The sequence below is a fragment of the Lepisma saccharinum genome, chromosome 2, assembly GCF_977018435.1.
Source record: "Lepisma saccharinum chromosome 2, izLepSacc3.1, whole genome shotgun sequence".
NCBI lineage: Eukaryota > Metazoa > Arthropoda > Insecta > Zygentoma > Lepismatidae > Lepisma > Lepisma saccharinum.
This window is the reverse complement of record NC_139230.1, coordinates 154,579,395-154,604,290: the sequence shown is the minus strand read 5'-3', so window position 1 is coordinate 154,604,290 and position 24,896 is coordinate 154,579,395. Positions and strand designations below refer to the sequence as shown.

General features: G+C 37.8%; 2 protein-coding genes across 7 annotated transcripts in view; one reads left to right on the top strand and one right to left on the bottom strand.

The window, feature by feature from the left end:
• LOC145984540 (uncharacterized) overlaps positions 1-23,596 on the bottom strand; it is a 35,554-nt gene extending 11,958 nt beyond the window's left edge. Inside the window, exons 1-3 of one of the 2 annotated variants that reach the window (XM_083118191.1) lie at positions 23,461-23,596; positions 7,611-7,666; positions 738-1,392 (exon numbers count right to left, since the gene is read on the bottom strand). In XM_083118191.1, coding sequence (XP_082974317.1) covers positions 916-1,392; positions 7,611-7,661 — 528 coding nt within the window. In that variant the 5' untranslated portion in view covers positions 7,662-7,666; positions 23,461-23,596 and the 3' untranslated portion in view covers positions 738-915. Of the gene's footprint in view, positions 1-737; positions 1,393-7,610; positions 7,667-23,460 lie in introns of those variants that run through there. The other variant, XM_083118192.1, reaches the window with a different exon arrangement.
• The window catches only part of LOC145984153 (ras association domain-containing protein 1-like), a 356,774-nt gene that overhangs the window by 223,283 nt on the left and 108,595 nt on the right, over positions 1-24,896 (top strand). The window lies entirely within an intron of this gene.

The window sequence follows — 24,896 nt, the reverse complement described above, 5'->3', positions numbered from 1 at the left end:
AACTTTGAGTGATTCTATTGGCACTCGGGCTTAACTGCATTAGTGCCCATGGTAGAGATCCTTAATGGAAAAATTGGCCGTTAAGTGTAAATGAAACCAAACATTCCTAATATTTTCGATCTCAACCATGGTGGAGGTTGTGTGATCTTGAAAACAAGTAATTCTATACCATAAATCCACTTCCTTGCAAGACCATTATTCAATTTGGAATAAACAAATTCCTTCACAGTAAGACTGAGCTTATGGACACTCTCCGAAGATTCATATGTAAAGATCCAAGACATAAAAAAGGTTATAGAACGAGAAAATAAAGGTGTGTGTAATGTAGTTGTTCCAAAACAATTTATAAAGGAATGATCTTAATGACCGGGAAAGCAATTTTGCTTACAATATGTTCTCATATCATTTTCACTATTCCTTAGCATTAAGCATTTACTCCCCTTCCAAATGGTTACCCTTCCAAGACATATGTAGAATATACATCCCGCCCAAAGCAGAAAGTTAATTCCCATGATGCTTGCCAAACATAGTTACCCATCAGAAATGAAAGGGACTCTCCGATGGCACAGTGGTAGCGTCGTCGTCTTGTAATCAAGGGGTCCCGGGTTCGATACTCCGGTGGAGGCACATAGTGGTCCGTATCCCACTTTGAAACTGTAGGTCCAGTCCCGATTAGTCTTGGACTTAAAACACCAAATCAATCATCCAACCAACCATCATAAATGGAAAAAAGGAAGTAATAGGACTTCGAGTTTTATTTTTATAAACTATACATATAGACTATCAGTTGATAAATTACAATACACAATGCAAATATTTTATTGGATATGGCCAATTTATGCGGCAACCTATTGTTCTTTCGCGAAGATTTTATACAAAATCGGAGTTTATTCGCGATTAGGCCTTGTTTCACTTTCAGACCAAAAGATCCAGAGCGCCGGCGGCAGCTCCAGCCATGGGGTTGTCCGACTGAGTGATCACTACTTTGGCCACTTGAATCACGGCAGGGCCCACGTAAGGCCACACCCCCTTGATGACCGTCGAACTTGACGAAATGCCCTTCCTGGCCACGTAATTTACAGCTTTCTGAATGGGATCAAAGTCTTTGGGGTCGGTGGATGGGTATGACTTCGCACTGTCCGTCGAGCTAGATATAAAGGGAATGGACCAATTCGATTCCCTCTTCTTTCGGTCTAATCCTCCCATTTGACGGTCGGCTTCCATTTTGATCTTGGCTAGGACTTCTATTACCGCGTCCAGCGAATCGGTTTCATCTTTCTTATTGTGATCACCAGCCTTTCTTGTTGCTCGAGACAACTCGTTGTTGTCGATCAGCGGATCCTCTCCATCGGTGTCCACTAAGTCGGTAGTTGTGTGAAACGTCGGCTTCGTCTAAAAAGAAAGACGAAAATATGTGAATGTCAAGAAAACCGATACGTTGAAACACGTGACTTTTTACCAATCAGACTTACTAATGATGTAAAATAATTTAACAAACACCAGAATATGTGAGACGTACATTTTATCCACGTGACACGTATACAGGTGTGTTCATTTAAAGAAGACTGCTGCAAGACAGAAATTTGGGCCTTACCGATGGCCGTTGCTTTGTAATCAAGGAATCCCGGGTTCAATGCCCGGTTGACTCACATAGTGGTTCGGATCCCACCGATGCGTAAATACGCAGCTGCCAGCCTCTCTCCCATACACTACAGTTTGAGAACAAGAGTCGTTACGGACAAAGAAGCTCTGGCGCCTGGAAATTAATATGTCAAGTTTCTTCCTGGCTGTAGTTTTATCTTCAATCTGCATACCGAGTCCTATTTTTTAGTCTCGAATTTTGGAAAGTTCTATTCGTGATGTCCAGGTTTAGGTATATGTTCAATTATTAATATTGCAGTTCGTCTTAGCAGTAATATTAGTAATATTTAGTTGGTCGTTTAACATAGTCGCTGACGCACTCGTCATAATTTTAAACGAAGAACAACAACATATATACAGTGCAAGTAACCTTAATGGTGCATGTGTTAAGCTAAAGGATGTTGTATTTTAGTCTAGTCCCATGACAAGAACGTGTTTTCTACTGCATTCACTATCGAATCGTACTTACTACTTTTAGTTCATGGGAAAATGCGTTCAGTACTTATAAATTACAATTGGAATCGCTCATGCCATTTTATCTTCATATTAATTGTTTATTTTACATTCGCTTTTCTCAGATATGTTAATAAAACTCTTCTCTTCACACATATGAAGGAAAACTTAAATTTTCTTTGTGCTACTGCACATAAATTTGTTCACTGGAGTTGGGAAATGGCAATACAGTAAGTCTTATTTCCAACTCATAAATATCTTCCTCCCCCTTCAACACTTTAGAATGTAGTTGATTTATTTTCTCCAGGCAGTCGTACATCTTCCGAGGATTTCTCAAGATGCCTCCAACAGATTTCCCGTTTCATCTCTCTGACTTCCTTCTTCCTTGCAATTTAAGAAACAACGATTCCCTTTCTCGAAACGCTTTTCAACAAATCTAAATGGAGTAGTACAAAATGGAAGCGAGACAAAAGCAAGGGAGAGGAATTAAAAAGAAGTAGACGGAAAACGTCAACACAACAGGAATGTTATGAGTACTTAAGGAGAAGAGTGACAGTTTCGTATCAGGTATGCATTTATTTCAATATCATTGGAATGAGCACTGTACTGAAAGAAGCAAAATGTAGAACAAAAGTAGGGCTGAGCCGATACCACTTTGAACCGATACCGATACTCTTACCGATTCCCACCGATACCGATACTGGAAAAGTGCAATAATTATATTTTATTGACAATATTGATCAATATTGGTGTGTAAATTTTCTTCTCCATTTATATGCATCAATTTACCAAGAAATTTGCTTTAGAATATTCTAGGATTGCATCAGAATATTAAAATAGTTATTACGTAATCACAAAATACAGTTTTTCGTGCAAAATTTGTGCAAAATAAAAATAAACTTTGAATTTTGCATAATTTGCAGGATAATTCGACTCCGCGAAAGTATCGCCTGGCATTTTTGTAGACTCCGTGTAAAACCAAAATGCCGCAAAGTATCGGCTGGTATCGGTAGCCCTAGATAAGAGAGTTGCAAGTGGAAGCAGTTTTTAAAGTTGATTATTAAGCTAGATACGATCTGTAAAAAATACGATGAATAATGATTAAAATACTCCCAGGTACTCCTTATGGACAAACAACTTCAATTTGAAGTTGCTTCTAATCAGATGAAAGTTTCGACTTTTCCTATAACACAAGCATAATCTTCAACCTTACCCGTTCCCGCTTATATGTTTTTCTACACCATCGGAAGTTTGATATTCCCAAGAGAACAAGTAAAACAACCCTCCCATAAGCGTAATGCTAAGTTTTCTCCCCGTACTACAACCATCCAGCGCACAAACCTCTCTTTGCCCTGCTCGCCACGAGGAAAAGTCTGTGGGGGAGGAGCAGTTTCGGGTTCTCGCTACTGGCTGGACGTGGAAACTGTCCCTCGTGCCCTTAATATTCTGTTATATAAACCAGAGGCCTGCCAAACTTGACATTTAATCGCCCATACTCACTTGGTAGATAAAACAGGTTTACCTGCTGTACGTACGACCAGCTGCATCGAACAGGTAGTTTGAGTAAGATGAGTTTACCTGTTTCGCCACTCGTGAGTTTTGCATGCTGCTTCAACCCAGGCACGTAGCCTGGGGGTGCGCTCGGGGGCTGAAGCCCCCCCGAAATCCTACAATGGGGCTGTTCATTGTCAAACTTTTCCGGTGGCTACGCCACCCCTGTTGTGTCCCTAAATAATTTCCTTCGTTATTTGGTTGCCCTAAGCTTTACGTTAGAGCGCGATGGGATGGCTAGTCAAACATTATTTTCAACGAAGGTATGAATTTCTCGTGAAAATCGATAATGAAAATGGATTTAGTAAAGCTTTAAGATTATGTAGTCAGTCATAAGTTTCCGAAAATTACATTCTCCTGAACTTTAGAATTAATATGTTAAAGCGTAACGGAATGGTTGCGAAAACGAGCTAAATATAGTACGTTTATGCACAGAAACATTAAACTTGATGTCATTTGGGTCGTCTCTAGCTGCCATGGGTCGCTAATACAAAAATTTACATTTTTAGATTATGCTTTGCTTCTTTTCTGGTTCCGAGCATGTATAATTCAACGGCGAGAGTAGGAATCGAAGAAACTCCCAAAATTATAAATAAAAAATGTATTAAGTGCGTAAACGCATGATATATATTATTATACACTATGACTGACATTATGGCCTATCCGATAATTTAATAGAGGAGAAGGTCTAAATATGGGCGAAGGTTTAAATATGGGTTTTGGAGTTATCAACGCTCCCGGGTGCTGCAGCCTGGCATAGGCTATTGGAACTGGTTAGCTGTCAAGGACAAAGGTTGCGGCGCCAATTTACAAGAGAAATTGGTGGTTAGTTTCGGCCTTGGACGCTGTTATAGAATTGCGACCTCCGAAAACTTTTTGCAGGTATGTTTTAATTCAGCGTTTTCTGAATTCTTATCTGCTTTGTATAGGTTATGATTTTCAAAACAACAGATTATTCATAAATATGAATTTTATAATGTTTTAGCGATAAATGACTGTTTTTTAAATTTTAATTGCTTTTTGTGATATTGCCACTAGTAGCCCATATTTAGACCACAATTTTGAAATACTTCATTTTACCATTTTTTGGAACTTGCTTTTTTTTAATGAAAAATGGAGACCTTCTATACTTTGGCGTGCTATTACATTTAAGTATATATTTTATAGATATGCATTTTAAAGGCAGGTGCTTGATATATTATTTTTTTTCCTCCGAAAATGACAACATAAAAAGGGGGGCCCATATTTAGACCTTTTCCTCTATTAACGTATGTTTTCATTGTATTAAGCAGACATTCTCCCCTCATATTTTCGCCCTCCTTTTTCTTGATAACAACAATTATAAAATTATAATGCCTGTAAATAAGATAGCCCTAGAGGTTGCGAGACATGAAACAGAAAAAAATAATTTTGTAATAACTATTCTTGACGATAAATGTGTGTATATAAAACAAAGGACCATATTTACTAGCTACGTGGAAAGTATGATATCACGTGAAAAAAGTCAGTTATTATTAAAAGCATCTATAAAAATAAAAGTACAGTCGCGGGGAATTATTATGCATTATTCTTTACCGGATTCACAACAATAGATCACTTAAATTGTGAAAATTGCAAGTGACGTAAACAAGTGCTGTGCAAATTTTAAGGCTTTTTTGAGTTCCAATATCTTTTCTGTTTTTGACGATCGTCTTTTTAAAAAATCTTGCTTTTACAGCACTGATTATTCAACTATCATGTTCAGACATCATTTCTGATGTTAAGATGATATTAAACTTGCAATTTAATGTAAAGCAGCACGTTCGGCGTCAAATTTCCCATGTATTTAAATGGGAGAACAATTGCCGATCAAAAGCGTGGGGACACAACAGGGATGCTGCCACCTACAATAGTTTGCTTTGACCAGGCCCATTGGTTGCCTGACGCTTTGAACCATCTCTGAAATCAAACATCTACACTCCCCCTCCCCCCTCCCCACCTTTAGATGGCCGCTGCTGGTAAGGGATGACCCCCTCCCCCGCCGAAATAAAATTCTGGCCACGGCTGCTTCAACCCAATGGATACCCCAGATCTGACAAGTCTACAGAACGTACTCATGAAAATCCCTTCTTGATTGTTGCGCCGTTACTTGATTGATTAAAACCGACAGAAGTGTCCCAGCCTTCTCTAACCCTTTTCTTCACAGACATACAGAAGCAGAAGAAAAATAAAACTTCTTCGCGTGTGGCAAGCACTCCCTTTCTCCCCATACAATATAACATCACATTCACATCCACCCAAAGTTTTCACGGTATTCACTAAATGTTTCAACATGTACTTCATTTATGGTCATTGTGGTACTAACTTTACGGTTACACACTCCCTTATGTTGAAAATTCTAAATTTACCTCTCATCACTATACTTACACGGTGGAAAGGAAAAAATGAGGGGAAAAAGGCGTTGTGCAGAGTTTGTTTGTTTGAGTTTTTGTTTTCAATCCACGTTATGCACAGATAGGCTAATCGGGACTGGAACTACAGTTTAAAGTGGGATTCAAACCACTATGAGCTTCCGCCGCGTTTCGGACACGGAACCCTTTCATTGCAAGGCGACGATGTTACCACTACGCCATCGGGGAGGCGGCTTTCTGCAGAGGAGACCTGAGGAAAGTACTCTTCCGCAGTGCTGAAAGGTTGTTAAAGTTAAAAATAATGCAATAATTTTATGCTTGGACTTGTCGGACAAATAGGAATGGTAGTTAATTTTCTGATTTGGTCAAATATTTTTTTCTTACGTAACTTGTTATTATTTTCATTAAAGTTTGTTTGTCATTTCTCTCAATATTTATTTTAGTTTTTCATTACGCTGTCGTTGTTCCTCTTTACGTATTTAGTAACATATTTTGTTTCACCATATAACGTTTATCTCGTTTATCTTTTAGTCATCACTCTTCAGTCTACTTAATGTTTGCCCTTGATTAATACATATACGAGGAGGTATCAAAAAGTTTTGTCTGTTGAGGTATAATTTGTTCAATAATGGAAAGATTGAAACAATGAAAATGCATATAGTTTGCCTGTAGTGTCCTCTACTCAGAGTTACCCTTCCACACAGTTGCCATCACGTTCGATGCATTTGTGCCAGCGTGTTATCCAGCCCTCAAAACCAGTTTGGAAAAATTCCACAGAACACTCCCTGCCCCACTGTTCAGAGCTGTTTTAATCTCCTGTAGGTCATCGAATCTCATGCCACGAAGCACAGACTTAGCTCAGACTTTATGGTATCCCAAACTCTCAATCATTGCATGTGCTGACCCATAGGACATGTGCACTGCATCAGAAATTTCCTGGATGGTGATGCGTCTATCCTCTCAAATGAGCTCATCATCCCTGTGGCGGTTGTCGTCGGTCAACGACGTTGATAGCCTGCCACTCCTTGTCATGTCCACACTTTCAGTTTCTCCCACTTTGAACTTAACTACTTAAGTCTGAGCTAATTCTGTGCTTCGTGCCATGCGATTCGATGACCTACAGGAGGTTAAAACAACTCTGAACAGTGGGGCAGGGAGTGTTCTGTGGAATTTTTCCAAACTGGTTTTGAGGGCTGGATAAAACGCTGGCACAAATGCATCGAACGTGATGGCAACTGTGTGGAAGGGTAACTCTGAGTAGAGGACATAACATGCAAACTATATGTATGTTCATTGTTTAAATCTTTCCATTATTAAACAAATTATACCTCAACAGACAAAACTTTTTGATACCCCCTCGTATAACGCGGATAAATGTAATATTTTTTGGGTTGTCTACACAGAAGGCGCTGATGGTCAGATACTGAGGGCTTACTTCATCAATGCTATTTCAATAGGGTCGTTACAATCCAAAACTGTCTGAGATTGTACATAATGAGAGGGGAATGTGGGCGTATGTCTAGATGGAAACATTTGAAAGAGATACTTCTCTTTCCCGTATTTTGTAAAACTTACCTCTGATTGAAGTAGGAAGGTCAGGAAAATAAAGATAATGCATTTCTCCATGTTCCCTGTAAGTAGAAAAGCATGTTATTAATTTACGTTAAAATATATAAGAAATAGTTTTATACTAGATACCATTTTACAGGAGGTTGTAATCGCCTTGCAAGTTTACGAATTAGGACCGCACATACCAGTCGGTACTCGAGGTACCCAGGGTCGGTGATATCTCGGGGTAGGGATTGGTCCTTCAACCTTCTGCGTAAGTAACTCTAGAGCTCACCCAGCTTCTCTCTCTCGAATGGACTATCCTATGGAAGCCAAAGGTTGCCGGGTAAGATCAAAATCTTCATACACCTTGTGCGCCGTCGTGACCCAGCGGAGTTCACAGGGGGTTAATTTTACCCTTGCTTGATGTGCGTAAGTTATTTGATTGAGAAAATATGATTATAATGAATTATATATATATATATTAAAACTTATAATTTACCCCGTCTTTACCAGTCACCGTGAGGTTATCGGGAGAGAACTTGAAAGCAGGGTTGTTAAAGGTGCAGGAACACATAAATTTTAATGGGTTCTATTGGGTTCTGCAAGAGGACCGGAACCTTTTTTCTCGCACAATTTAAATTCGGTCCAAGTTGCGAATTGCTTAATTTCAATACGGAACTTGGACCGGATCATGAATAAAGATTCCTGTACCGTATTTAAAATGATCGGGAAAAAAGGTTCCTGGACCGAATTGAAATACTTTACAGATAAAAAGGTTCTATACGGTCCAGAACCCATTTACACTTGCTGATTTTCTCTCCTGGACCGGAATTGAATTTACTTAAAATTCCTGGACCTTTAACAACCCTGTTTGAAAGGCAAAAAATATGCACTTATCGTCATTGTTCACCTCATGCGTGCTATGTGAAGGAGGGTTAAGACGTGGACGCTTGTTATTGCCCTTTAACCCGCATTATAATCAACCATTTCAATTGTCACAGCTAACCTAGCCGTATCAATGTGCACCGTATAAAAACCGGGCTCCCATAATGTGTGTGCTGTCACAACAGGCAGACAATGGAGGAGACCGTAGAATACGTTTTTCCGGAAGAAAGTTCCGTTCCCTTCATCCGATCAACATTTTTATTTTCCCATAATTTTAGAGCTCAGCACAAATCATTATCACAAACCTGAACTTCGCAGACGAGTTCATATGATTTTAATATGTGATCATTGTATTTTATACCACAGGGATATATACAAAGTTGAAAAATGGGAAAGCTTTAGAATTTATTTTATCATATTTCTATTTCTAATAATTCTATCTCGCTATTACCCAAATTGGCAGAAAAGCGGAGGTATAATAAATCATATCAGTGCAAGGCTAATTTTATGCTCAGATAGGCTAATTGGAATTGGACAGACAGTTTGTAGTGGGAACCGAACCTCTGTACATTTTGCTTCTACCGGGAATCTAACCCGTTGATTACAAGGCTGCAGCGTGACCACAACGTCATTGCAGACTGCACGCAATGCATATCTGCTGACGAGACGTTAGTGTGTACTCCTGCAGTACATTAGGAACAAATGTATTTCCCGGTTGAGGCGCCTCTATGACCGAAAGCCCGCTAGGTGGTCACTGGCGATCTCATCTGGGCATTGGTGTTCTTTGTGAGGGTCCCTCATTAATTTCGTCTCATCATTCTCCATCGCGTTTGGTCAAAAGTGGCAGAGGAACAAAGTGAAACAACAAAAATACAAACACAAATAGTGCTTCCCCGACTGACAACGAATTTAGAAGCTACAATTTTGGATAGAAATGTAGAAGAGGGGAGAGCGATCGCCCCGTAGCAAACATATTTTGGCGCGCTAGACAGGACTGTGGTTTGCCCCCCCCCCCTCCATTTTCCGGCATTACAAGACACCGACATTTTATGTGTGTTGAATAAATTCCGGGCTTCTGTCTGAATATCAATTTTTTTCATGTCCATCTCGACTTCCACAGTTTTCTATCATGTTATGTTATATGTTATTTTTTTAAAAAATGAAGTAAATAAATTTGCATTTCAAAATTATAATTGAATTTTATCAATGCTTATGAATTACTTCAAAATTTCATAAATTTAATGCCCTAACTATTTTTAGGAATATATTGATGTATCTTGAATACATGTTTTGATATTATTTTACAGAGCCTTTGTTTCTAAAACTAGAGCTAGGTATTTTCTTTTATCTTCATACTATGCTCAAATTAATATTTAAGAAAAAGAACTAAATTGAAGTCAACTAGCTAGAAGAAAGTTTCATATCACCCTTTTGCGCTCATATCCTTCTTTATGAAATTCCTGGATACGTTGCTCGGCAACGTTAATTGCTTGCGGTAATCAAGGGGTCCCGGGTTCGATACCCGGTGGAAGCACATAACACTTTAAACTGTAGGTCCAGTCCCGATTAGCCTTACTGTGCATAAAGTGGAGTTAAAACACCAAATCAATCAATCAATAATTGCTTGCGAGGCCGTGCAATGAGGCATGAAGCACATAAGGGATTTGGACGTAGGGCTTCGAATAATCTCGATCTTGGCCATTTTCTGAGGCGCGATCATCATCGCATTGCTGCCACGTTTACTCCCCAGGTATCCATTTATGAGAGTCTGAGTGAACTCCAGATCCAGTTATGCAGCAATTCCAATAGAAAATTTCAGCCTGAAACCATCCACAGCGGTAATCAAACCAGAGTCTCAGCTTAACAGTTAGAATCTAAACACAATCAAAGAAACTTCTGTAAACAGTGGGACGTTTGTTGTTATGCATGTTTTTTTTTGTTTTTTTTTTGTTGTTTTTTTGCTCTGACGCATCAAGTTGTTAACTGCCACAAGAGAAACATTATTCAAACGTACCTCAATGATGTATGTGGAAGACTTTAACCACTACAACGGTACTACTAGCAGGGACCTTCAATGTTTAACCAAACAGCACTAGAACAAAACAGAAAATAGTTAACTTTTGGAAGTGCAACCTGTCTTCTTTGCCAGGAGAATTGAAAATAATAATAATATTAATTAAGACGACATTAATATCGGTGTTGCAAAGGACGAGAGGGTCATGCCATCGTTTTGCAATCTTTGAACTTTTCTCTTCCATCCAAGTCACCCTACCCTGAGCGCGTTCTATTATTACCATTTTTATGATTTCACATCCGTTGAATCACAAAAAAACAAAAAAACATAATAAATATAAAGAAATAAATACACCACATATCCGCCTTCTTACATGTGGCGACGTTTTATTTACGAATGCGTCAATGAAAGGTTATAAGGCCAAGCTTTCTTTGGCTCTGTTTATCATGAAGTGCCACAATGGAGGGCACGTTTTGACCCTCGGGTCAGGGCTACATGACTCGTCTGCGATCAAGAAATAAAAGTGTCGTACCACTCAGATCACGTCACAGGAAAATAACGACGAAATGCCAATCAGATCATGAAAGAGGTTAAGAATTCCAGTTCAACTCACATAGAAAGTCCAGACTATTAAACAAATTATAATTAAGTATTTCGAGTTCGTATTGTGTTAAATATTGATGTAAAGACGCTCAATATGCTATTTTTCAGAATTAACTTTTATTTTTTAAAAGAATTCAATGCATAATTTAAGTCATACCCACGGTTCCCGACTTCGAAGTGTACTTTTTAAAACTTTTCTTTACATCGTTAATAAAACATATTACAATATATTACTAATTTTATGTTGCATATGTTAAAAAAATTATAAAAAAAATTATATCAAAAAGTAGAATGTATACTATATTATAAACAAAGTAAATTGTCTTTAGTGTTATTTATTACAGTTTATATCACACATTTTTTTTAGAAAAATTCTCTCCCTCTCCCTCCCTCCCTCCCTCCCCCACACTCTCTCTCCCCCTCCCTCTCTCTCCCCCTCCCTCTCTCTCGTATTTTTATTTTGGTACTTTCTTTTTCCCTTTTTGACAAAACGACAAAAAAAAAACAATTGTATGCTGAAGACGCGTTGCGTAACACTACAGACACTACTTTAATGTTTGATGGAGAGCAGCACCACTAATAGAACACAAAACATCTCTTACGGCCGTAGCTGACATAAAGAGAATTTCCACTAGTCACTCTAAAGGTTTTTCATTTAACGAGAAATTTATTTTTAAAATCCATTTCATACAGTAGTGAACAAGCTCGGGATATGTGCTAACATTGGTAGCTTAATCATAAAGGGCTAAAGTTTAACCGAAGAAACACGCGACACGCGACATGCGACACGAAACACGTGTCGCTTGGAAGCCAGCACTCAGTAATCAATGCAAACTTTCGAACCGAAGAGACACGGCAAGATGCACGTGTCGCGTGTCGCTTACGTGCCTCTCGGACTGTGCCGTTTTCTCAATACCGTGCATTGTGTTGCTTCAGTTTGTTGTTCGCGCATGCGCAGAGAATGCTTCATTCCAACGAACTGTATTTGGACTCTAGAAGAGAGCCCAACCGGCATTATGTTCTAATTTGTTGATATAATAAAATATCGATATGTACAATGTTTTAACAATATTTTAAGATTTAAACACAACGTTCATTTCGCTTTATCAAGTTTTTTGATGCAGTTATGTATTAGCTGTAATTTGCCTTCAACATCGTGAAAAGGGGCTGTGTTTTGGCCATTTACCTGACTGCTTTTATTTGAAAAAGTCAGCTTATTGAGGCACTTTAGTCCAAAATATATTAGTCGACATGGTAAAGTACTCTAGTGCATTGTTTTTCAACCGCCGGGCCGCGACTTGATACTGTGCCCTCGTATCAACTATACTGAGCACCGAAATGTTCTGCTGAAACTGGTTGACAACTGTCATAATCCCAATATCATATTTGAGTTGTGAGTTTTTGGTTTTTAAGTCCATTTTATGCACAAATAGACTAATCAGAACTGGATCTGCCCGGTGCCTCCCCGGTTATCGAACCCGGGATCACCTAATTACAAGGAGACGACGTTACCACTTTGTCTTCCATATTTTTATATTTGTCAACAATCCTACACACGTAATCAAACTATTATTACTCTTATCATTATGCTAGAATTTATTTATTAATATTTAATTTTATAGGTACATGTTAATTCATGCATAAAATCTTCAATACTGTAAAGATTTACGAGGAAAATTCTTCGGCTAAGGGTATAGACTTAAAAAAAAATACCGTGACATGGTTTCACGAAGGTTGAGAACCATTTCTCTAGTGTTTAGGTATTCGTTTTATTCAGGCTGAAAAGCCTAGCGTATACAGTTTGAGGTCAGTGCATATTATTTTTCAGTTTTCTCATGCACAACATGCCTCTCCCAAGTTTCAATAACTTGCACAAATTTTACAACGCAATTTACATGTAACAATGACTCTTGTTACGTTATTTTCGGGCGAATAATAAACTGATTAATGCAATTATATCGGTACCATCATGCAAACTGAACAAAGAAACCAGTGTCACTTGCCGCGTGTCGCGTGTCACATGTTGCATGTCGCGTGTCGCGTGTTTCTTCGGTGTGAATTCTCCCTAACGGAAATTGTTGGTTTTGAGTTCACGGTTTAAATCTGGATTTGCTGATACAATATATATTTTTAAACATTTATTTATTACTTAATTTTAATGTAATATTAATGAAATAATTAAACGAAATAATTTTTAATTAAATATTTATTTCGTTGTATCAACAATAAATAAATACGAACGTGAGCATGTACCAGAGTTGTTTAAAACGCAATTATCTCGTGCCTCATTTGTTTTATAAGTTCCTCTTCCGTCTTTATTGTTATTATTAACGCAGCTAGAGAATTGGAAAAGTACATTAAAATAACCAAACCAGCCCTTAACAACATTACATTCCAACCGTAGTTCAAAGTGAGAGACATGTGTAAATGTAATGTGAAGCTACACAAACGTATTTTTCTTTTTGGTTACTTAATTACCACTGCAGTCTAAGGAATCCTAGTGATAAAGCTGAGTTGCTTTAAGTGATATCTAAAGATCAAACTAAATCCAGAAGAAATCTAACAATCACCACGGCAACAGCTACTTGTTACATTTATTATTACATACAAGTAGTATTAATGATTTCACCACAAAGCACGAGAAAAGCAGAATAAAATATAATTTAAGAGAATAATCCTGCCTCCGATATGCATATTATTTTTACGAACCCAACGTTTTTGATCCCTCTTCCATGTGTGTATTAGTGTATTTTGTAGTAATTTCTGCATAACTTCCTTCACCAAACTTGTTCTTTCCTACCTATAAACTAGAAGGAAACGATAATGAAAAGATTAAAATTCATCGTATTATTACAAGCTTGTGTAGTATTAAAGTTGCTCAAAATATCAGTAACATTTTGAAAACAAAACAAAAGATAGGCAACATAGGCACGATTACAAGGCGATGACGTTACCACTACATCATCCGGGAGGCCTCATATGTTCGAGTGCTCAGAAATTTTCTACGGGGGTGTATGACAGTAAAGGGGAGCGATGCTTTGCATTTTTTAAAAAATAAGTTTAGCCCTATATTTTGCAACATGTCCCTATACATTGAACATTTATTTCTTTGTTAGGAAAGTTGGGCTAAAGGGGAGGGGAGGGGGTTAAGACTCTCACCAACCCCACCGCTGTGTTTAGTGTGAAAAGTATTAAAAATATATTGATTTTATACACTAAATATTAAGTCTTATAAAAATTAGTATCGGAAATAATACTTTAAAAGAAGAAAGATTAGTAGAGATCTAAGATCTAAAGTAGCGTGATTGCTTTCAGGATCACTTGTGATGGGTTTATCGTATATTTTTAAATAATATTATAATCATTCAGAATATGAATTATAATTTATTCTACAGATTAATGTACGTTTTCAGCTAATCACAGTAGCTTGTTTTGGGTGACCTGTTCAATTTATCGCCCTTCGCAAGCATAACACTGCGTCTGTTCTCTGCAATATAAATACAGACGCTGCGACTATACAGAACATGATTAACTATAACTTTCTAGAGTTAACAAGGAAGTAAAATGTCAAAGTGTGTACCGATGTTTTAATTGTTTTGTATTATTCCGCAATTATGTTTTTTATCACTGGTTATGTTTTATTATTTGTCACGGTTTAGTGTTCCACTGATCTTAAGCATATTTCAAGGTTCGAATTCTGGATAAAGAATGGGTGTTCCTTTGTTCTTTTTCCCCTATCGATTTCATAAATTTTCATTATCCTTAGCGTCACCGTCAACCTAATATAGTAGAGACGTAAAGTTAACACAATTCTGACCTTAGTTGAATAATGTTGACATCAGAGAAACACTGGATAACATTTCAGTATTTGTTTTATTTTTTAATAAAGCTCACTATTGGAATTGAAGAAATAGGTTAAGCACTATTATAAAACCTAATGCTTTAATAAAATGAAGTAAATAATAATCTAATACTTTACCTAATCTAAGTTAATATCTCGTAACCAAAGTCGCTGTGCGACGCTATTTTTATCTGTCTTACTTCCAGTTTTATGTATGTTTGACTGCCTACTACATTTTCCATCGGTTGTAGCTCGGTGAGGATAAATTGTATGTGCTAACGTTCTTCATTGATATGTGTGGAATCATTTATTTAGATATATTTTTGACACTCCCTGAGTATATGTGTAACTTCGGGAGGGGGTCAATAGGTGCACTTGCCCATCCTCAAATTTCAGGTTCAATAAAATTACATGTTATAAAGCCTTCTTAAGTTTATAAAACATTTTTGTTAACCTTCTAGGACCTGAAGTTCATATTCTCCCCTACTCCCCCACCCAAAATTTTGGCCCCAGGTGTATACTCAATAGTAGTTTAACTTAGACAACTTTCAATATTTCACATTCTTTGTCAGGGTTTACTCATCTTCCCAGATGGCACTGCTTTGATATAAAAGAACTATGCGTTTTCCAAAGCGGTAAATTGAGAATGTAAGATATCTCCCTCTCCCTCTCAGAGGTATTTTCCTATTAACCTAGTTTCCAAAGCGGAAAATGAGACTCAACCTCTGACAAATCTCAATAGCCGTCATGAAGCTTGTCCCTCTAAAAGATGATTAGGTCTAACAAATGTGTGCATCGGCAGATTTTCTCTTTCGGTGGCAGTTAGTTTCTCAACTTGTTCATCTATGTGTATGTCACCCTTCTTGCACATTCTTTCATTTTTGTCTTAGAATATCAAAACGAAGGCTAGAATCGTTGGCTCAACCTTTTACTGCACACGCGTAACAATTTTAGTTTCTTTATTGTCATATAATGCTAGGTGGGGGTTGCGTGTTTGTGTGTGTTAGAACTTCTATACCTGCCGCAAAATTAGTTTGGTATTGACGCTTGGGAAGCACGTGTTGAAATCGGGTCTACGGCACTGCGGGAGGGTGGGTTGCTGGCATGCGAGCCAATCAAAATCTTCCCAGTGCTTCACCCAAGCCCTGGTTACCTAGCAACAGACAACGTTTATCTCGGTGTTGCCGCTTATCTGGCGATTCTTCCTGCGATCAGATTTTTCATGTTGTTGGGAGAGGACGTGTTGTTCGTTTGTTGCGTTGCTGTGATATTTTAACCGGTCCGTTGTTTAGTGTTTATTGAATTTAGAGTATTCTTTGTTATATATAGCGTGTTGTTTTAGTTGTTATTTTTTGTACATAATTTTCTGTGTTCTTGAGTGTGTCGTGAGCTTGTGTGAAGAATGTCAAGCACAGGAGGCAATACTCGAGATGACAATGTACCAAAGAGGCCATGCACTAAAAGAAAAAGGAATTCTTCTCAAAGGACAAACGCGGGAGATGGTTTGTTCTGAGCGCAAATAATTTGAGCAAGAGAAAAACAATGGGGCTCCAATCATTTCTGTAAATAAAGTTCTGGACAGGACTGCTGCTGCTTTCGGCGTGTCTAAGAACACTATTGTTACTATAGGGAAAGAAAAATATAATGTGGTAGAAATAAATAAATAAATGCGAGGCTTCAAAATTGGAAACCCCAGGAAAGAAGAGGAATATCAATAAACGCGTGACAAATTTAGATACCTTTCAGCAAGATGCTATTCGTCGCCATATTTACTCTTATTATAGGAGGAAAGATCATCCCACTGTTGGGAAACTGCGAGTTTCGTTGAAAGATTCGGCATTTTTTCAAGGTGGGGAAACATCTTTAAGGACAGTCATAAAATATCTGGGATTCTCATACAAAAAAAAATAATGGACGCAAAATAAAGTAAAGTATGTAGGCATATGGGGATGTGGAGGTAAAGCTCCACACATTCTCGACCTCGACCTAGGCCATATTATGGAGGTGATGTGGTTCACCAACCGCCTTTACCGCAGGTTTGCCCCAGGTACTCACTTGGGCTGAGTCGACCCCGGAGCGGCTCGGGATATTTGAAAAAGTTCCACAAACCACCGCGGGTCTCACACGTGAAAGTCAGACGCCCCACCAACTCAGTTGCGGTATAATTGAAAGATGGGCAGACTTTAACGGGGACTTCGGAAAGAAATGATTATTGAAAGTGTATATACAGAATGGATTGAAAAGGTAACCTGTAAACAATGCTCGTTTCGTTAATTCGTTCATGTTGTAAGGGAGATGGAAATGAAGAGAGAAAACAATAACACATTCATCATTGTTGTCATCATTGTTATTCAGTTTTCCTCGAAAAACAATAACACATTTCATCATTGTTCCTTTTCATAACACGTTTTCCTCGACACAGCGTCAGACGGCTGCACTGCGTACCGTACCGTACCGCATGATATGGCAACACCGTGACGCGTGTTCCTTCAGCTCTCAATACCAAACTAATTTTGCGGCAGGTATAGTCTCTTTTAAGGACGACAAGTATTCACTGCGGGGATCCTCATCCCGATTGAGACTTCTGTAAGTATAAGATGTTCACTTTCCTCACTTGCATGTCCTTGACTGAGTACGCTTGCTCCAGAAACTTAATTGTACACAATTTTTTACTAGGGCGCCTTTAACCCTGAGTTGGTGTTATCTATTTTCGACACATCAATTTCTCTTCTTTTAGTTTTAAGTATACTTTATGCGCAGATAACCTAATCGAGACTGGACCTACAGTTTAAATTGGAATCCGAACCACCGTGCAAAGTGCCTCCACCCGGATCGAACCCGAAACCCCTTGATTACAAGGCGACGACGTTACCATTACGCCATTTTTCATTTTCATTTACTTTTGGTTAAATTTGATTTACATTGTTCAATTTTTTTTGTGATTTTTCTATAGTTTGATAATGCAGAAAGATATTTACCAAAACATTGTGCCACCGTTAAAGCTTTCCTTATTCCTTACTTTCCACCTTGAACGTTTGAAGTACAAAGTATATAATGTTACATTATGATCATTTTTAAAATAAACAAAGTAAATTGTACGAGAACCACACCTTTTTTTCTTAGAAAATTATTGAATGTCTGGAAACAAACACTTGTTTTGTTGGAAACAGTTTTGTAACACGACAGATCTTTGCCATCAGGGAGGCACTACTTTGTTTTGTAGACTAATGATTTTGTAGACTAACTTTCAAAAGTTTGTGTTTTATGTAATAAAATGTAGCTTTTTGCAGAAAAGTTAAAGCTAAATTCGGTCACATAGACAGACATCAATTGGAAAGTAATTATACTACATTCCTAAGATGGAATTCACTTTCTAGCAACCACTGTAGATTTGAACAACTTAATACAGTATTAAGTTCTTCCTACTTATACTGTTTATTCGTTCCACGCAGCATGCAGATCCAGATCACGTGGCTGTTAATTATAATTATGTTTCTTTTGAAAGGATAACACGCGATGGAATAGCCACGTCATTCAGTTGCTATTCACCCTGTCGACCCTAGACTGCCTATTTGTAGATAATTTTTATGTAGAACGATGGACGTCGATGATTCAACTATGTCTACAGAAAAACAACGCAACCTTCTGGAAACGTTCCTGACCTTTCTTCTTAGTCACTAATGAATAAAGATAGCTCTCTTACATTTCGTCCTGAAAATATGAAAAAGTACAAGGGATAATAAGTCTTTTCAACCTTGAACTTGGAATCTTTGTGATTAAACATTATATCTTGATGCAGTTATTCAAAATAATTTTCTGTCTGCCTTGGCTAATCGCGATGATTAGGATGAATGTGAAAAGATGAAATTGAAGAAAGGTTTGAATTCTGGCGTGAACAGGGGTATTCACGCCAGGACTAGAACCTGAGACTTTCGTTGAGGAGATCATGAGGAGTCCAGCTCTCAACACACTCGAACACCGAGGCAGCTAGTTGATTGATTAATTCATTTGGTTTACTTTACTTCGCTTTTCTGACACTTTTGGCTAATCGCGAAGATGAGTGATGAAATTGATGAAGGGACACTTTGCTCCCAACCGGACACCTGTGGGAGCATTAAAGGGTGGCCACTCCTTGTGTTCCTTAAAACTATGTTTACATCATTAATACCACACACACATTTTGCATTAACTTCTCAATTTCTGGAGAAATTTGCAAAATGAACATTAAAAACACGACGTGTTCAGGACCACGTTCGGAAAGATGAAGGACTTTTGTTCGAATTTTAATCCCAACTGTCTTAAGTTGGAAGAGACTGTTTCTGACTGCTTTATATCTGTTTATTTAATCTAATAATAAGGTAATTTTGATACGAAAATTTCGTTGCTGATGTCAATATAATAGCATAGGCTGTGTAAGAGCAGGTTACAAATTTTACAATGAATAAGAAACTCGCGATCTGATATTGTTCAGTATCAATTAAATGAGATCGGCTACATAAATATTCACTTTAAGCTGTAACTGTAGAAAATATTCATTCTTGTGAATGAATATGTCTCGAAATAATGGGGATGCGTATTTTCATCTGTCACCCTGAAACAACCACCATTGAGCACCCTTCTATTTTCTTCTGGTTTTGATCACCTGAGTTTTGAGCGACATTTTTCTTCCCTCACCTAGAAGTCTGAACCCTACCTAAGCAGCCTACATGAGCAAAATGGAATTGAACGATTTCAATAATTCACGTCAATAAAATTTTCTGTATTACGTTAGCGAAGAAGTTTGTGAGTATTTTTCATGAATATATTTATCAATATGAGAACTAAAAAGCTTTCTCCCGAGGGATGGAGGAGGAGGGGGAGCAAGATGGGCACTCTCTAAAACACTGCTTTAGTTTGGAGTCATTGTCTTCTTGCAATGATCTGTACCAGTCTTACTTGTATTTTCCAAAAACAAAATACAGCCTTTAATTAATGCAAGTTACTGTGACCTGTGACTGAAGTGAAATTACATGCGTGAAATATATAATTTAGGCTGACCTTTTATTTTCCAGCGGCCAACGCCCACCTTGCCCCTCCCCGGAAGCCCTTGTCATCTATGTAATCCTTTGTGAGTATTGTTTATTTGCATGACGCGCCTCAGGTATTCTAGGTTTCAATCAGGAGCAAGTATTTTGAATTTACCTTCATTGCTATCAAAATAATTAACCTCATTGTTGCTGTTAAGCAGCATTATAAATTATCAAGATATCAAATCAATACATATTTGTAAAAACGTATATTTACAGCATACAACATAATACGACCAGAAAATGATGAGTTTTTGTTGACACTTACATATATCCTCATATCAAATCATTGAATATTACTTTAGCATGATATATTTTTATAAAGAAATAAGAAGTAAACATTTCTCTGCAGTGAGATTTTATTCAGCTAACGAAGCCTACATACAAACAGTAATTATAAAATGTACATGGAAGTTTTTTATCTTATTATTTAATTTACAACGAGTAATTCTAGTACTTCGTCGCCTTCGACAGTGAAGATGCAAGATTTAAAAGGATTAAATGAAAAAGTATTTTATCTCCTAGTGCATTCAAGTGTTGCATGGTCACACTTAGGGTCCCAAACATTTCTAATTCTGGGTTGAGTTCAGTTTTGGTTTTAAGTCCACTTTATGCACAAGAAGGCTAATCGGGACTGGACCTACAGTTTAACGTTGGATCAGAACCACTTGTGCCTTCACCGGGTATCGAACCCGGGACCCCTTGATTACAAGGCCATGGCGTTACTGCTACGTCATCGGGGAGGCCCTCAATTCTGACCACACCCCGACCGCTTCTAGTCAACTTATTCGGTATGTATCAAATATCATCGTCACAGTTAAACTAGAGTAATAAGAGGAGTTAATTTTTGCAACGTCTTACATAAGCCACTTGGCCATGGAAGTCTGCGTATTTATCATAATTAATGTTAAAAGTACGAATTAATTTGCACCATATACTGAATATAAGCATAGTATATTTCCATTATACGTTACTGCTGCTTCGGTGCCCGAACACGTTAATTGCTCGACTATCTCGTCATAGAAGGTTCCTGGGCCGTGTTCTGGTCTGGGCATGGATGTTCCTTAGTGAGCCACCCTTCATCAATTTTATCTAATAATCATTCATCCTCAGCGTCACAATTATCATCGCTGTCAAAAAGCGACGCAAAATAAGCAAGATACAAAAAATACACACTTTCCTGACTTCATTGCCCTTCACAGATTTTATTGTGGCAGCCATCAAAAAACGTGGACTCATTCCGTGTAACGTTTTTAACCGAATTGTGTCAAAGTCGATGTACATGCAGCGTCTCGCGGGACATTTCCCCTACCAGCTTTTACATCCGTGGGACTCCCAAAGTCAGAGATGTCACTTGGTTTCCAGTGAAATTGGCGTTCAAATTGGCACAAGCATCCACCAGGCGTATTCGCCATTGCTCCTCTTCGAATAGAAACGTTTCATGCTTAAAGCTCACGTTTCAGGTAGCTATAACAGGAGGCCCTATTAAAATAGACTAGCAGAGATTTCTTTAAAAGTTTTATCATATTGCAAACGCTTTGTGAAAGCTGAGAAACCTATTTAAAATATGTGGTCTCGGTAAAAAACAAGCGAAAGTACATTATGGGCTTTGCTCAGAACTGTCATTGAGAGCAGGGTAAAACTGGCTCCTCACTTATCCTCGATTCCGTTATACAACCTCTCTTCCTTGGCGGAGTGGTTAGCACATCGCGATACGAGCCCAGGGGTCTCGGGTTTGAATCTCGGCCTGGGCATGGGTGCTATTTGTGAGTGTCCCTTCATCAGTTTCATCATGCCATCACTCATCCTCATCTTCGCGATTAGCCAAAAGTGGCAGAAAAGCGATGTAAAATGAAACAATTTAATCAACAACCTCTTCTTACTAAGTGTTTGTAAAGTTGAATGTCACCGCTTTAACTTCTAAGTATAGTTGTACAATTTAAGAAGACGTAAACTTTACCATGTTAAATATAATTTATTTATAAGTTTTAGTTATAGGTAAATCTTTAAACATTATTTCTCCTCGTTCACTTCTCAATTGAAGGTATTCAAGACTACACACTGAACTTGGTGAATTGTTGGTATACTCCTGTTCAGATAAAGGGCACAATCGATTAAATTATAAAGGCAAACAGTTATATGAACAGACGTGTACAGTCACGGACACTTCTGGGTTTTAAAGACAGCATCGAGTGTCCGTGTCTGTACAACTCAATCATCTTCGGAAAGCCTGCCCATATCCCGAAGACAACCCTATTCGGCAGTGATTCGTTCTATTCCGTACCAATGCCGTGATGGTAACTAAAACGTGAGCCACACGGTTTTCCCCTATCTGCTTATTAATTAACGCCTTTATTCTCTAACTTCAAAGTAAAATTAGTCGAGGTCATTTTTTGTCTTCCATAAGATTGTGAAAAAAATTATGTGTGTTTGTAGTGCCCTAGTCGGGCATTCCATCCACTTCCCTGGCATACCTTTCCGCCAACAGTCATTTTTTTCTAAATTAACTTTTACTGTAAAGGCGCATTTTACATGCATTATTTAACTGTAAATTTAATATAACTTTCCCTTCGCAAAACAATAACCCTGCCACTCACTCCGCATTAATATCTGCCAATCCTCTTTCATGTATCTGTATATTTCCCTCTGTATTTGAACAACTTTCTTTAGTTATCTTGGTTGTATTTATTTTGCGTTGATTTTCTATGAACTTGGCCCGGAATACAAACACCACAGATAATTATACTGGCTGTAGGTCCAAGCGCCAGAGCCTCGTTAGCCTGCAAGAAGGAAGTTTTCAGTGTGTACTAGATGGATGAGAGTTTAGCATTGATTGCCTTCCAAAAATACCACATTTTACACCTTTTTACTTGGAGTTTAAGACAAATTACATGACTCAATAACGGACACAATTAGCAAAAGAATGATAGTACAAAGACAAGGTTCCAGCTATGTCATCAATGACGACTCATGTGAAAGGAGGGTGAATCAGCGACTGCAATAACGTCCAGATTGTGGTTGCTAAGGGTTAATTAAGTACGTGTAAGAAAAGTTATACAAAGTAGATTCGAATCTGGCCAAGAGAAGTTACAATCAAATTCTGTAAAAATATGCAAAATTAAGATATGCGTTATGACCAAAATTGACAAAATGTGGAAGTTAAGTGTGCTTCCTTTTATTTGCATTTTTGTAAAATTGTATAAGAAAACAACTATTTTTTAAACTTTGCAATAAAAACATGCATTTACGTAGAAAACCTATGTCTGCGTAACTTCTGGCAGAAGTTGATGCATTTGTTTTTACTGTTTACGCTTGTTAATATACCCTCAAAGAGAACGGTATTTATGTAAAGAATAATTGCCACTTGTTTCAGATGTAGCTGAAATTTGAGGATACTAATTGCGCCCCATCATTGGGATACAAATGCTTGATTCTCGTTTGCTTCTATTTTAATATCTAACTTACCTTGTGCTATAGAGAATTACACTCGAACATACTAAGACCAACCAATCAGTGTAGGGAATTGAGTACTGGGTGTTGTAGCGTGATGTGCACAGATTGAACAACAACTCGACACTGTGATATGATGTGACTAAGTCTCTTTATCCTCTTAATTACTTTTTTTCCAATGTAGAATAGATTTCTGATTCTGTGAAGTGTTGTGTAATGAAGCAACTGATATGGTGACCCCTCGTGTCAAAGTTCATTTATGTATATGCGTTCTTCTGCAGACAAGTAATCCGTCCACGTCATCTTTAAAGAAACTCTCGTCGAAGGTTTCATAAACTTGATTCATTTGGGTTATTTTCCTTTGCATTTTTGCCACTTTTGGCTAATCATGAAGATGAGGATTAATGATGATATGGTGAAATTGAGACACTCACAAAGAATACCCATGCCCAAGCTGGGATTCGAATCCGAGATCCCTGGTGTTGTAATAACAAACTTGAACTATTGAATTATTGTTTTAAAAGTTCACGTTATGCACAGAAAAGCTAATCGGGACTGGGTGGTTTAAAGTGGGATCCGAACCACTGTGCCATGTGCTCATAAACTTGAAAATTTACATTTGAATATAAGGTGCTTGTGTATATACTTGAAAAATATATGCTTTAAAATATGGATCCTTGAGTTGTGTATTATGTAGTTTCTTTATTTTTGTCATCTGTCCTCAGTGGCGTGTCCAAAAATTCCACAAAGGAAAGTATATGACCATAAATGGGGTTGGGATTGTATTTCTCCTATATTGTACGTTTCCTCTCATCATTCTTTTTTGTAAGTTGGACCAAAGGGGTGGTTGTGAACCACATCAACACCCCTGGCCGCTCCACTTTCGTGTAAGGAATATATAATTCACAAAGACATGCTCTCTTCTCTTCCTTGTCTTGTTCATTATCTTGCTCTTGTCCTACATTTATTGGCTGTGGTCTCTTTAGGTCCACGTTTTTAAGCAATTATCTTTCTGAACATTCTGATAAATTCTCTGTTTAGAATTGTGCATTCACCTCTGCCCTGTGACTCAAGTATTCTGTACTTAAAATCGTACAAGTTTCTTGGAAATAGAGTTCAGTCATTATGTTGATCTATTTTATTTGTCATGTGGTAAGATCATCTGAGTAAAGACATTTGTATCGATATTTTCCTGTTACTTCCTCTCACTTCTATTTCTATTTTGGTTAGGCTTAATTTGCGCCGCTTTTATACACTGACTACTCCGCCATGAACAACGGCTTTGCCGATCGTCCATATGATTTTCTTCAATCTGTGTTCTGTACGCTTTCTTTTTTAAGGGCTGAGACAAACTCGTATTAGAGTTGAAATTCAAGTTAAAACAAACGTTTAAATGTACTTGAAATATTTCTAAAAATATATACTTGGAACCAAGGATACATTGAAACATG